Below are 15,783 nucleotides of genomic sequence, written 5' to 3' on the forward strand. Positions count from 1 at the left end.
TCCCTTGCCCACTTTTCCAGTTGATCAAGATCCTGCTGTAACCTTAGATAACCTTTTTCACTATCCACTGTATCATCAATTTTGGTGTCATCTGCAAACTTATTAATCGCCCCACCTACATTCTCTTCCAAATCATTGATATACTGTATATGTGAGGGCATGCTCTTTACACAGACAGTGATTATGATCTGGAACTCAAAGTCTATAAGGTGATGGAAAAATGCCTCAGTCAGGCCTTTCAAAATGGAACTAGATAAGTACTCGGGGGAAGGTAGTTTGAAGGGATACAATGAAAAAGCAGTTCATGCGATTGATTAACTCTGCATAAAGTCGGCACAGACTCAATGGATCTAATCCTCCTCCTATTCTGTACCAGATCCATGACTTGTCCTGTTATTCTATGATGTAACAGGGAATTATTTCCAAATCAGAATACCATGCTACTTACAGTTTCTGATGTTTCCATGTGCCTTCTGTCCTTATCATTCTGGGTGGTAGAGGTTGTGGATTTGTGAGGTGCTGTCAAATTAGCATTTGTGAGTTTGTGGCATTTCAATTCGATGGTATACACTGCAGCCACAAATTGCCAATGATGCGGGAAGGGAACGTTGGGGGGTGGATTGAGAACCAATAAATTGAGTTGCTTTGTCCGGGATGGTGCTGATTTTCTTAAATAAGTGTTGTAGCTGCAGTCATCCAGTTCAAGTGGAGAGTATTCCACTGTGCTCCTGGCTTGTGTCTTACAAATGGTGCATAAGTTTTAGTGGTGTCAGAAGATGAGTCACTCACCACAGGATACACCACCTCTGATCTACTTTTGTAGCTACCAGATTTACTGGGCTGGGTCTTATAATTCTGGCCAATGGTGATGTCTATAATGTTCACAGTGAAGGATTCAGCAACTGAATCAAGAAAAGATGATTAGAATCTCCTTTGCTGGAGAATGTCATTGCTTGGAACTTGCTTGGTGCAGATTTTAGTGTTGGGGTATGGGTGTCAGTGCTGCAATGATTTAAAGCCATCAACTTCAAGAGCATAGACAGTAAATCTTGGGGAAGAAGAGAAATTTCTGAAAAGATTACAAGACATAAGCAGAGATTGTAAGGTGAAATCATCTTAGAAGATGATACTCATGGTCTGGGAGAGTCCAGATTTAATGGGTTGTGACTGCTGGAAGAGCATCTGCAGTTTCTTATGTCTCCACTGGGTTGTGACTGTCCATTTCCCTCCACAGATGCTGCCTGACCCGCTGAGTTCCTCCAGCTTTTTGTGTATTGCACCAGCTGTGCTCCTCTCATTTTCATGCATTGCTCAGTGACCATGCTTCTTGTTGTTTCTGCAGTTCCCAGTACCTGGAGGAGGAAGGCGTACAACGTGAAATACAATGCGAAGTTCAGCGCGAGGTCCAGCGGGACGTGCAGCGTGAAGTACCACGTGATGTGCAGTGTGATGTGCCGCGTAACGTTCAACGCGACCTACAGCGCGATGTACACTGTGACGTGCAGCACGTTGCTGAAAATGATCCCGGCGGACCAAGGAAACCGATGTGTGCAAGACCTCCAGCTATCCCAGGTTAGTGCTGGACAAATGGCAACATATGTGTTGGACACTAACTCCCAGATCAGTCAAAGCAAGTAACTTTCCTCAGGCCTTCTCTTTACAGTCGTGACAGAAAAGCAGGATCATTGAAAAACCAAGTTGAGTGCAAAGAGATATGAGAAAATAGTTGGTTTAATAACTAAAGAATAATGCTGAGTGAATATTAGTTTAAAATCACATTGTTGTGAAAAATGTCTCCTTCTCCATCTTAGTTGAAACATGAAAGCATCTATTGGCAAAGGAACTTTATACATCTAGTTAAACAGCATGAGCTCATGCCTGTCATTGAAAGATAAATGTTGCTTCACGTGGTTTATGAGGAAACTCAAAAAATGTTATTTGGAGTAAAGGATAGGAAATTAGGAACATCTGAAATGTATTCTGCCATATGAAAGAACATTTGTGTAGGAAACCATTTACAGATATAAGGGTTCACAGCTTGGGAGTAATAAAGCATTTGCCATCTCTGTTCTTTGGGTTCCCACCAATCTGAAGTATACCTTACTGATTACCCTGAGATTCCTCTGAGATGCTATAATCATTGTCCCGGAAATGTTACAGTCAAGGGACAACCTTAGGTCAATGAGACTGATGGCAAATATTGCCAAGTAATTTCAAAGTGTTGTGTGAAATTCCTGTGTTTCACTACATTCATTAACAGATTAAAAATTGACAAATTAAAAAATGCATTGCAAATTTCCCTGACATTTATTTTACCACCAAAAGCTTGGAACTAGATAGTGTGAAGAAGCTCAGAAAAAGAACAGATCTTGCCCCAAATGGTGAAGGGGTAAGGTTCTCTGGCAATTATCCAAAAACCATTGAGATGTTTGTCAGGAATTCAGCATCTGGATTTGTGGATTCTATAAAAAAGACATGAACTAAAAGGTTGTTCAACCAATAGGATTAAGAGAGAGAAATAAAAAAAACATTGGCAATACTTAATAAAAAAGAAAATTGTTCATATTTTACAGTAGTAAAATAATGCAGTTGCTGGAAATCTCAAATAAAGACAGAAAATGCTGGAAATCCTTAATGTATCTTATGAGAGAAATGGAGTTAATTCTTTACTTTGATCATTTTATACATCATTGGCGAAATGATATTAACTTCTTTATTTTCTCCTCACTTACTGTCTGGTCTGTTGAGAATTCCCAGCATTTTCTGCTTCTTTTTATTTTTTTAAACATAGGTCAGATTAATATCCTTCTGAATTAATTGAATTAATTTTCAGGGCCAGTAAGGTTATTCAGCAACAAATATACACTATTAAATTCACTAACCTCTGAATACAATGGCCAAATTTTTTCAGCTGCTTTTAGTGTAGATGGTGGGAAATACCTGAGTTTAAGGCATAACAATTATTTCAGTTCGAAATCCATCTGTATAACTGCAACAACATACTCTGAGGAGGAGTAAGATATCTCAAGAGACCAATTTTGAGAGCTGTGTGCTTAACTGCTCATATTTGGGTCCAAGAGGTTGCTGTCTGTTTTGCCCTGTGATAACAGCAAATATTAATATTATAGTAAAATATAAAACAACTTGCATTTTGGCCCCTGGAACTAGTGAGTTACTGAACCATAAATACTTAATGTTTTCATTTCAGTTTCCTCTTGTTTTATTAGTGGAGACAGTCAGGTATCATACATTAAGCAGATTATTGTCTTTGTTAAAGTAGTATTAGACATGTTGAACATTTGTACATGAATCTCACTGTGGGGGCCTTTGCTAGGGAAACTGGTTGTTCCTACAAAGAACAAACAGGATGTAAGATAAGCTTGGATTCATTCCAAATGTTCTTCCTCCTTGATAAATAAGAGAACATGGATCCGCTGACATCTTGTTGATAACTTGGGAAATAGCACATGAAAGCAACAGAAATGCAGAAGGCTTTTGTCTTCAGCTCCCTGAAGGTAAACTCACCAAATAAATTCTAAATTTGGAAGTAATTATCATCCAAAGTTTTGTGTGATATTTTTGGAAATAGCTAACTGTACAGTGAAGTCTAGAATAAGTTAGGATGACAGCATTCTGCAAGACAAAATAGAAACATATGTTGCATTTCCTCTTCTTGGGATTTATCTGGATGTCAGCTGGAACAATTTAGGGGCCAGACTAGGGATATTCACTCCATATAGCAAACAGTATAAGCTATATCTTTTTCCAGGCGAACTTCCCATTATGCCACCTTCTCTTCCTCAATGGGGAAAATGCACAGTTTTAGAAATGTAGGTTTCTGTGGCACATGCCACATTGCAAAGCTAACCAAGAAGAAATCTGGCAATTTTAGCTCGAACTTTGGCAATGGTTTTTCGTTTCTTTTATGCTTTTTTTTACAATTAGTCCAATCCGGCATATATATTTAATCTCCTAGAAGAGTATTACAGAAGTATTCCCTGTTCCCATTTGTTAAGAAATGAAACTACATTGTCCTAGAAGCAGGAAGTGTACAATCATCATATTCAACTACTAGCCAATGGCATTGCAAAAATAGGAAACAAACTGTGATAAACTGTTGCTCTCAGGTAGCAGAGTGGTGCAGCTGGTAGAGCCGCTACCTGACGGAAACAGAGACCTGGTTTCAATCCTGACCTCAGCTGCTGTGTGGACCTTGCACATTCTCCCTATGATGTGTGGCTTCTCTCCCTGTGATGTGTGGGTTTCCTCCCGGTGCTGCAGCTTCCTCCCACATCCCAAAGATGTGCGGCTTGGTAGGCTGAATGGCCACTGTAAATTGCCCCTAGTGTAGGTGAGTGGTAGAATATGTAGAGAATAAAAAATGGAATCAGTGTCGGATTAGTGTAAAATGGGTGCTTGATGGCTGGTGCAGACTCGATGGGCTGAAGGGCCTGATTCCTTGCTGTACCTCTCTATCTAAACTGTACTCTGGAAGGAGCTTGACTAATGGCCACCTTATATGGAAACAATAATTAAAATGGTAAAGTGAATTACAGCACTATTCTTTGTTGGGTCAGGATGAAGCCAAATTAATGGGAAATATTGAAAAGTAAAATGTAAATTTAGATGCTGGAAATCTGATCTAAAAATGTAAAATGCTAGAAATAATGGATCAGGTTGCATCTGTGGAGGGAAAAACAGTGAATGTTACATCTCACTGACCTTTCTTCAGACATCTGTTTTTGTTTTTACTTTGGTGAGATACATGTCTCTTTGTTGAAAAGCAAAAAAAAACTGCAGATTATAAAAATCTGAAACAAAAACAGAAAATATTGGGATACTCAGCAGGTCAGGCAGCATCTGAGGAGAGAGAAACAGAGTTAACGTTTCAGGATGATGACATTGCTTCAGGATAATTGTAGAAGTGAGAAAAGAAGCAAACAGGGGGAGGGATGGAGTGGATGCCTGTAATAAGGTGGAGACATTACATTGTCCAGAAAGCATGTTTGCTTTCAGTACTCTCTAAGAAAAGGAGATGAATGCTTGTTAATCATCATTGATGTCTCCGAAGTGTTATCAGAGGAAAATGACTGAAGCCAATAGAGAGAGAAAGGGATAAGAAAACTTGCTTCAGCTGTGAGAAGTAGTACACAGCAGTTGCTGCAAATCTAAAACAAAAAAGAATTATAGAAATATTCAGCAGATCAGGTAGCATCTGTGGAGAGAGGAAATTAGTTAATGGTAAAAGATCTTTTATCAGAACTGACCACATCTGACACATAGAAAAGGCTGGTTATCTGAAGGTATTGAATTCAATATTAAGTCTCAAGAGCTGCAACTTGGCTAAATGGATGAGGGGCTGTTTCCCAAGCTTACAATGGGGTTTACATGAAGAGTGCAAGAGGCCAAAGACAGAGAAGCCGATGTGGGATTGGGAAACTCCCACTCTGATGTCCCTCTCTTCACCCTACTGCACTGTTCCAACAAAGCCTGATGTAAGCTTAAGAAACAACTTCATCTTCCTTCAAGGCACATTGCAAACCTCCAAATTCAATACTGGGCTCAATGATTTCAGACCACCAGCCTTTTCATTGTGTCAGAAGCAGACAGTTCTGATATAACTTCTTCCACCTGTATCATTAGCTCTGGTTTTCCTCTCTCTATAGATTCCCTTTCATTTCAGTTTTCTAGCAACTGTCATGTTTTGCATCTCACAGTCCCAGCAGGTTTATTTTACCTCTCTTTCTCTATTCCACCCCCCCCCATTTCATCTTCCTTTGTTCAGACACCTCTAGCTATCACTAACAACATTCAATTTTTTTCTCTCTATTACGTACCAGCAACAATAGAAACACAATGAACCATGCTTAAATGTTACAATCTATTAATTAATAACTACCTGTAATAAGAAGAGAAATAAAAACGTTAGATATCAGACATTGACCCCAAAATAACCTGAAGTGTGTGTGTGGCAAGTTCACAAGCCCCAAGTCCGGGAACAGTTCTCAAAGTTCAGTTCAGCAAGTCATGAAGCAAAACAATGAGCAAAAGCTTCTGAAAACCACAGTAGAATGTAGAGAAAATAGAGGGAAGGAGTTTACAAAATCCATAAGTTCCACGATGGAACAATACGACATCTCAATCGCCGAAGAACTCTTATTGTTTTTAGTCAGAGATATCTGCCACTTTGATCAATAGGTGGCCACCCACAGATATACCTGATTCCTGGTACAGGTTAACGATGAAGTGGATTCCACAGATTGCTCCAAAAATCCATACATGGATTGTATAGTGACAATCACAACGATTGTGATTCACTCATAGATACAGAGACTGGCAGTCAGTGCTACCAACTCTCTCTCTCTCTCTCTCTCTCTCTCTCTCTCTCTCTCTCTCTCTATCTCTATCTCTCTCTCTCTATCTCTCTATCTCTCTCTCTCTATCTATCTCCCCCTCAGTCTGACAGTCTGTGTAATTGCCAGCATGTTCCAGTTATAGTCATTTTTTTTTCTACTCGCAGTAGTCAGATAAAGGCACACACACTATCATTACTACCGTCCAGGTGCCTTAAAGGGACACTCACCAAGTAGCAACCTGGCTCGTAACACTCTCACTCAACATCATAAGCACTATTGCATCTGGATAACCTGGTCTCCACCCTAACACCAAAGGTTCTCTGTGTTCCTTCCACCTCTCCTGAACTCTGCAACGTATAACAGGCATGTTTCTCACTTTACCAACTCTAATAAAAGATCATCAACCTAAAATGTAACCCTGTCTCTCCCTCCAGGGACACTGCCTGACCTGTTGTGTATCCACAGTACTTCCTAGTTTTATTTCAAGTCTCTTTGTTGCTTTTTATTTAACTTGGATCTTTGTTCTAAAATAGTGCTTGTATGGAACTCATTGATGCATAAAGCCATGTCCAGTTCAGTGGTGGGAGATTAGATGGTATCATAGGGCATAATGTAATTGTGTACAATAAAACTGGCCTAGCTTCTGTTATTAACCTCCATAATGTTCCCTTCTGTGAGTCGATCGACTTTATGAGAGATCAATCTAACACATCCGGAAAAAATTGTCCAACACATAATGTTTTAACTTTAAATTTCTCAACAGTAGTTTATACGAACATTTTGCAGCATTCATATCCTCTTGCATTGATTGCCCGAGCAACATGAAATTCTCCCTGTAATCTTCTATTGAAGATAACATCAATGTCATTCATGCCATTTAGCAAAGAGAGGCCTGAATGATTAACGTTGTACGGAGAGGGAAACAGCCAGGGAATCAAAAAAAAATTGGAATAGAGTCAAATACGGAGTTTCCTAAGCATCATCTAACCAGCATTTCAAGACAGCAATTCTCGAATCTAGGACCAGGTTGCTTGTTGCTTTGCTCACGTCATAAACTAGCCATGCAAACTTCAAAGGTATTTTCTGCAGAACGGAGTATAATTCAGGAGTCAAGGCAGTAAAAGACTGCAGGGAAGGTGACGTACAAGTGCCACACAGGTTGGGGCAGACCTTCAGCTGGTCTGAGATTACTGATCCCATTTCTCACACTGTTTCTTTCCATATGGTCCAAGCTGCAGTTAGCTTCCGGAAGCCCAACTTGCAGCTGATCAGCAAGGCTTAGTGAAGAGCACGGCTCTCTCAGCATATCTGGGTAGCTGCACTGACAGAGCAGCTCTGACTACAAGTTAGAGCACTGCATACTGTCTCACTGGCTGTTGAAACTCTCACTGTTGTTGGAAGCTTATAAATGTCTTTCATATTCACAAATATTTCAAATACTCTTAACTCTTGGAAATAATAGTGGTACAGCATTAGTGTCGTTAGTGCACAACTCCAGCAACCCAGTTCAATCCTGATCTAAAAGAGACACAGGAGACAGCAGATGCTGGAATCCGGAGCAACACACACAATGTTGGAGGAACTCAGCAGGACAGGCAGGAAATGGCAGTCGACATTTCGAGTCGGGACCCTTCATCTGGACTGAAAGGTAGATGACTGCCAGCTATCTCTCCTCTATATCTCAGTCCAGTTGATGGGTCTCGACCCGAAACATCGACTGACCTGGGGGAGTTTGCACATTCGCCCTGAACCCATATGACTCCAGTTTCCACCCACATCCCAAAAACATGCTGTTTGGTAGGTTAATCAGCTACTGTAAGTTACCTCGTGTGGTGTGGGTGACAGGAGGATCATGGGGAAGTTGATGGGCATGTGAGAGAGAAGAGGTTACAGGGAAGTATTGAGGAATGGGGCTGATGGGAATGCCCTGAGAACTAGTGCAGACCCAATGGGTCAAATGGTCTCCTCTTTTGCAAGGGAAATATAGTATACTATTTCTCAAATCAAAAGACTAACAAGCTTTCATACTTAACCTAAATAAATAAAATAAAAGGTTCTACCTATATCTGATTTCTCCCAGTCTTTGCTGATGGCAGGACTTTACTTGCAGCAGATCTCACCTGGTGAAGACAAGGTGGGCAGATCCTCAGCATCACAAACTGGGAAATCTGTTGAAGTTGGTGCTGCCCCATTAAACTCCATGGGGTATCCACCAGTGCACCACAGTTGTCCCAGGTGCTCTCAGCAGAAGGCTGAATCATAGGCTCCATTTGGGAATAACCAGTAACGAGCTTTTGTGCTGGCTGATCCAGGCAGATTTCAGTGAAAGATTTTCCCCATCAGTTTCCATCATTTGTAATCTAACTCACATAAGCAAGCAGATTTTTAAAGTTTGGAAATGTTTCACTGGATTTCCCAGGAATAACCAGAACTTGATCTTTCTCTGGAGCAGCAGAGGCGGAAGGGAGAGCTGATAGAAGTTGAAAAGATTATGAGAGACATAGAGAGAGTTGACAGCCAGTATCTTTTTCCCAGGGTCGAAATGTCTAATACTAGAGGGCATGCGTTTAAGGTGAGGGGGAGCGAGTTCAAAGGAGGTGTGTGGGCCAAGTTTTTTACACAGAGAGTGTTGGGTGCCTGGAATGCGCTGCCAGGGGTGACGGTGGACAGAGGCGTTTAAGAGGCTCTTAGATAGACACATTAATAAGCAAAAAATGGAAGGATATGGACTGTGTGTATGCAGAAGAGATTAGTTTAGTTTGCCGTTTAATTACTAATTTAATTAGTTTGGCACAACATCATGGGCCAAAAGGCCTGTTCCTGTGCTGTACTGTTCTATTCTATTAATTTTGTAACCTGGAGACACAAGAGATTGCAGAATTTTGTAACCATTTAACAGTGATGCGTGTTTCAGTTCAGACCATTCAGTTATGATAACTGGTATTTGGACATTCATGAGAGAAATATTTGCACATATGTGCTCACAGGAAGATGCAAAGCTCCAGAGCCACTGGGCTGTCACAGTTAATTCAGGTCGTGCAGTGCAACTCTGTGTGAGGGATATTGTGCTGAAGATTGTTACCTGTAACATAACTACATTCTCAGCATGCATTCACACCACAAAGCAAAGTGCTTTCACTTAGCAATAACACTGTGATTGCAGTACATTTGCAGTCTCACCTCCAAGTCAGGGACTAATCTGACAGCAGAGCAAGATGTGATGAAGCTTCATTATGGCTGCTGTTTAGACTTTGCCTGGCTATTTGCATTCCACACTGGTACTATTAACTGTGGGCAGTGAGTGGGAGGATGTTGAGCATAGGATCATTTACATGCTGCCAGCATCTTGTTCCAGCTCAATGACTACAGGAGAATAGGAGACTGACCAGTAACCAGCTCTTGCATGCCAGAGCCTAGACCTTGGTTAGAGGAGAGTTGGTTGCAGTTAGTTGGTATAAGTGGATGGGAAAGTGAGATAAGGCAGGCCAGCAAGATTTCTGCTATGCCCGGCCACACCAAAGAGAATCATACACTTTCATGACCAATTTTATTAGTTATCTCCAGTGATCCCTTTTATAACCACTGAGTCTGTGCCAACCATCAAGAACCCATGTTCATTCCCCACAAACTCCTCCCAGATTCTACTTCTCACCTGTCCACGAGGGGCAATTTACAGTGGCCAATTAACCTATCAACCTGCAAATCTTTGGGATGTTGGGGGGGGGGGGGGTGGTGGCATGGTGGGAACTGAAGTAACTAGTAACAGGAAGAACATGCAAACTCCATACAAAGAATATTGGACGGCAGGTTTGAACCTGGGTTACTGGAATTGTGAGACAGCAGTTCTACTAGCTGCACCACTCTACTGTCCCAAATTCTGATAATGTAACCTACTTTCAAATCACTATCATGCCAGCTGTAAAGAAAAACAGGTTACCTGAATTTAATGTAGGTTTGTAGGATTAATGGACCGCTGCATCTAAAGGAAAGGTGAGAATGTTCAAGAAAAACAGATGATATTAACCTCCATAGAGAATAACATATAACAGGAGGTAAAACTACTTGTAATTTTCAGATATCATTTCGCTTTCCATCCCTATTTTTTCAACAGTCATCTCTCTAAAACCTATTATCTGTCTGTATCCTTTCCAATTTTGTCCCAGGTAAATTCCAACCAATTACTCGCCCATCAATTGCCATGACACATATTTTGCTTAATTTTATATTTGATATTGTTACAGTGACACAGACCCAAAATAATATTACATTAATATTCACAGAAGGTGAAAGGCTAGCAGAGAATAAAGTCTGAAGAATTGTTGCAGAATCTCATAGAGATTACAATTTTATAAGAAAATCAAGTTGCTTTCATGTGTTATAGCATGAGGATAAACTTTCTTCTGTCTCACATTTTAAGGAGCTTGTTGTACCTTAATCTGTTATTTCAGCTAGAGTCTTTAGAAATGAGAACTTGGGATCTGACGGAATGATTGAAACCATCTGCAGCTGCTTTAGAGAGCTGAGCACTGGTTTCCTCGCATTGGGTGGGGGATGGGTGAGGCTGCAGCATCTGACATTTCAAGGTTCAGACATGCTGTTAAATACTAAGCTCCTCTATTACTATTCCAGAATCGCTTTGAAAGCTATGTCTGAATATGCTAAATTTTGATCTCTTAGTATTGCACTTGGCAATATTTAATATTTTAAACTCACAAATGATCTCCAATAATCTTGAGCCCGATATGTTGATAGCAGGATATGTTCAATATAATATTAAAATGTGTCAAAGACTCATGGAGTAATACAGCACCGAAACCGGCTTTTCAGGACACCAAGTATGCTCTAACCATTGATCAACCATTTACCCTAATCTGACATTAATCTGATTTTTTATATGCTCTTCTTCCTCATAATGAATCTCAATCGATATTTAGCCATGTGTATTTGATTCAAAATGGTGTATTATCTGCCCTAGTTTTTGATTTTCTACAAGTGCTGATTTTGATTTGCTGGGGTTATCAACAATAATCTCTTTATAGCAATCCCTGGGATTGCCTGCTCTTCCTTTAATTTGAGAAGAAACACAGGTATTTCATCCACATTTTAAGTCACAGGTTCCATATTTTTAGATACCTGTCTTGACAGCACTTGACCTTTGATACAGAAGATTGTAGATTCAAAACTTCAATGATTTTAGTCTGTAGTCTGGGTGAAAACTATGGAATTATTCTGAGAGAGAGATACACTGTACATTCAACCAGCATCCTGTCTCCTCTGTCACTCAGATAGACCCAAAAGGTCCTGCAGCACTGTTCAGAAAACTAAGGAAGTTCTTCCCAATGCCAAAAGAAAATGTTGCAGATTCTGAAAAACAGAAATAAAAGCCAAAAATGCTGAAAATATGTAATATAAGGAATCACCTATGAAGATAGAACCTGAGTTAACATTCCACCTCAATGATCTATCACCAGATTGGAAATCATCCGCTTGACTGTGTTCACTGATCTGCCTGATGGAAAATCAAACATCTTCTGTCCCAGAGTCCAGAACATGACTTATCATTCAACGCACATTACTGAAATAAAAGTTAATTGATCTTGATCACATTCACATTAATTAAACCTTGGAGTTTTCAATTAGCTGCCAAATTTCCTCATATCAAACCAGTAACTAAATTCTCTGTAGAGTGCATTGGAATATCTTGAAGCTGCAAATAAGAACATAACAACACAAGAAATAGGAGCAGGAGTAGGCCGTCTGGCCCGTCGAGCCTACTCCACCATTCAATAAGATCATGGCTGATCTGGTCGTGGACTCAGCTCCATCTACCTGCCTTTTCCCCACAACCCTTAATTCCCCTACCATGCAAAAATCTATCTCACTGTGTCTTAAATATATTTAATGAGGTAGCCTCTACTGCTTCCCTGGGCAGAGAATTCCACAGATTCACTGTTCTCTGGGAAAAGCAGTTTCTCCTCATCTCCATCCTAAATCTATTTCCCCAAATCTTGAGGCTATGTCCCCTGGTTCTAGTCTCACTTACCAGTGGGAACAACTTTCCTGCCTCTATCTTATCTATCCCTTTCATAACTTTACATGTTTCTTTAAGATCCCCTCTCATTCTTCTGAATTCCAGCAAGTATAGTCCCAGATGACTCAATCTCTCTTCATAGGCTAACCCCATATCTCCTGGTAAATGATGCAATATAAGTACTTATTTTCTTCATAAATTGGATGCCTTACTGAGGCTATGGGTTTTGGATATTAATTGGTATGAGTCTTATGCAGTTTAAGGAGAAGAAGGATGGCCATTGTGGTCACTTGAGTAGTTGCTTTACATTGTATGTTACTGAGAGCGAAAGACAGGAAAGCAACAGGGTCTCTTCCATGTTGACATTGTTCAGAGTAGCTGCCATTTTGGTCTTGAGACATGTTCTTTGCAGAAGGACAAACAACCACTGCTAATATTTTTTCCATGGTGCCTTGGAAGTGTGTACATTATGGCTGTTGAGTGACAATGGTTTCAGAATTCACAATGATACCCCGAGATTTGAATAATCCATGTGTCAGGCATCAAATTAAGTTCATACTTGTGAATTACGATTGGATCATGTACTACAAGAATGTTGCGCTCATAAAATTGACCACAGCATGAATCACTGCCTTCAGAAGAGATTACCAAATGGAAATTCTGATACATTCCCATAATCTTAACACAGTGGATGTGGAGAGGATGTTTCCTCTTGTGTGAGAACAGATCTGGGGTCATTGTTTGAAAATAAAGGGTCACCAATTTAAGACAATAAATGAAACATTTTTTTTCTCTCATGAGTCTTTGGAACTCTTTTCCTTAAAGGGGAGTGGAAGCAGAGTCTTTGAATATTTTTAAGACAGATGTAGATAGATACTTGATAGCAAGGGGGTAAAAAGTTGTTGATGTTTCATAGGAATTCAGAGTTGGCATTACATCAAATTAGCTGTATCTATGAAATGGAAAAGAAGGGTCAGTGGGCCAAGTGACCTAACACTGCTCTTAATTTGTATGTTACCCAAATCATAAGTATTAGTTCTCCAAAAACTTATTTGCAGCGCTCCACAGCCACAACATCCTGTATTTGTACATTTCACAATTTAATTTACATTACTTTAGTAGAATATTATAATCAAATGAAAAACATGTGTGTTGAGAAACAACTTCAATTTGATTTTCTGTTTCTTCCAATTTTTTTTATATAACCCCATATTCTGTAAGAAGTACAAATTCTCAATGTAATGTATATTCACAGTAAACTTCTCCACCTCCACAATGTCAGTTCTTGGTCCAAACTCTCACACCCACCATGCACCTATGAATTTACTGATTAGCTATTCTTCACGTTGGATAACATCGTCAGGCAGATATTCCCCGACCATGTCTAAACCGAACTCAAATACAAATGTACAAATGATTTCTACCGGGGGCACTGCGCTGAGGTAGGGAGTGAGGACCATGAGGACATTCTAAACTGTAATGAGTTTCTCACTCAGCTCAGCCCAGGCAATACTGATCTTTCCAGCTCTTGTGTCAAGATATATTATTATTTACAGAACCATCGGCAGGACCAAATAGAAATCACTGTTACATTTTAAAAAGTTGGGAACTCTGAGCATGGAAGTTAACTTAACATCTTGAGCATGGTAGTACCATGGATAAAGTACAATTTCCACAAGAAATTAAGTGGTACTTTTTGTTGAGAATGCAGTATTTGTATAGCCAACCCAACAACTAAGGCAAAATATCAAATTTTTTTTCAGAAATGCCCAAGTGGATTTGCCAAGGTTGTAATTAGGCTCGGCACCAACAGATTTCATGTGATGTTCGGCTTTCTTTAATATTTTAACAAAGGACCAAAATGGCTGCATTCATGTTAAAATCCAACATTGGCTGGCACATGAGTTTCAGCAGGGACATGAGCATATCACTCTGATCGTCACCAACTTGAACATGGCATGGAGCTTGCAGTATGACTGGCTTCTGCTATTTCTTCTGAAACAAATCCAGAACAAAGAGTCATGATCCTAAGATTATGGACTGATGATCTGGGAATGACATTAGGAAGTAATTTTCCATTAAAGCTTAGCAGATATCTGCAACACCCTCAACTCGAGACTGAAAGAGTGCACCACTGTTAGAGGTTCAGTCTTTTGGAATAACATGTAAATTCCACCTCTCAGTGAAATATAACAGGCCCCAGCGCAGTGTCCTAATTAATATTTATCTCTCCCTCACTAATCATTATCAGAAGGTTATCTGATCACGATCACAGTGCTGTTTGTGAGAGCTTGTAGTATGTAAATTATCCACTCTGTCTCCAACATCAAATAGGATGTATGCTTCCAAAAGTATACCAATAGGGGTAAAGCAATTTGGGACTATGAAGGGCGCTACATTAATGCTTGTCCTTCTAAGTCTAAGGAAAAATCACTGTTTTGTTTTCATTTTCTTTCAACACTTTCTTTTATCACTGATATCAGTCATAAAATATTGGGCAGATGTTTGAAGTATTTTTTATTCATTCTGTGTTCGGGGGTATTCATTGGTTAGACAGCATTTATTGCCCATCATCACTGCTGAGAAATCTAGTTGAACCACTGCAGCCACTCTGGTGTGGATACTCCCACAATACTGATAGTGTTTGATTGACAATCAAGAATCATCCAATCAGGTGATGCAGGATTTATTGGCATTCCATTTATTGTGGAAAGACAGAACACTGTAGAGATAGTTATGTCAGGTGATAAGTGAGGATTTTATGTGATGATGCATTTTGTAAATCAGTCTAATGTCTGGACTAACCTTTTATCATAGCCCAGACTAAACTGCAAGTGTTGCTGGGGACAGAACCATTCAGCAGGAAGCTGTAGCCCAAACCTATTATAAATCTTGCAGCTGAATGTGGACTAGAATGAGAGGAAAAAAGGAGTCTATTTCCTTCCTGTTTTCTTGCCCTTCACAGATCACTTGGCTGCTCTGACCACACTATGTGAATCAGCCTGGAGCATATCAATCTTCTGTAAGAAGCTGGCAGCTTCAATATGCATGTTCTCATTCAAAGCCTGCACACATTAAATCAGGATGGAACTGACAGTCAGGGTCTGGGACTTGCATGTGCCACAACATTCTAAATAAATTAGCTGCACTTTGCTTATTGCAATCCATGTGTTGTTTAAAAAAATTCACTCCCCTCTGAGTTACTTTATCAATTAAAACACAAATATCACCTTCTGATTGCTTCCTAAATGTTAATCCTTAAAGCAATAAATGCAATGTATCTTGTGTTACTGCATTTGTATAGAATCAGAGGAATTTATGTTACTAAAAGAAGCTATTCAGCCCATTGGTTGATGGTGCTTCATGCAGACCAAACCTCAGTTCAAACCTCTTCTC

General features: G+C 39.8%; 1 protein-coding gene across 19 annotated transcripts in view; it reads left to right on the forward strand.

Annotated features, from left to right (window-relative positions):
* The window catches only part of LOC127569075 (protocadherin beta-15-like), a 212,591-nt gene that overhangs the window by 166,760 nt on the left and 30,048 nt on the right, over positions 1-15,783 (forward strand). For all 19 annotated transcript variants that reach the window (XM_052013394.1, XM_052013400.1, XM_052013405.1 and 16 more), the window contains exon 3: positions 1,343-1,572. In XM_052013394.1, the coding sequence (XP_051869354.1) occupies positions 1,343-1,572 (230 nt within the window). The remainder of the gene's footprint in view (positions 1-1,342; positions 1,573-15,783) is intronic.

The sequence above is a fragment of the Pristis pectinata genome, chromosome 4 (assembly GCF_009764475.1).
Source record: "Pristis pectinata isolate sPriPec2 chromosome 4, sPriPec2.1.pri, whole genome shotgun sequence".
In the NCBI taxonomy this organism is placed as follows: domain Eukaryota; kingdom Metazoa; phylum Chordata; class Chondrichthyes; order Rhinopristiformes; family Pristidae; genus Pristis; species Pristis pectinata.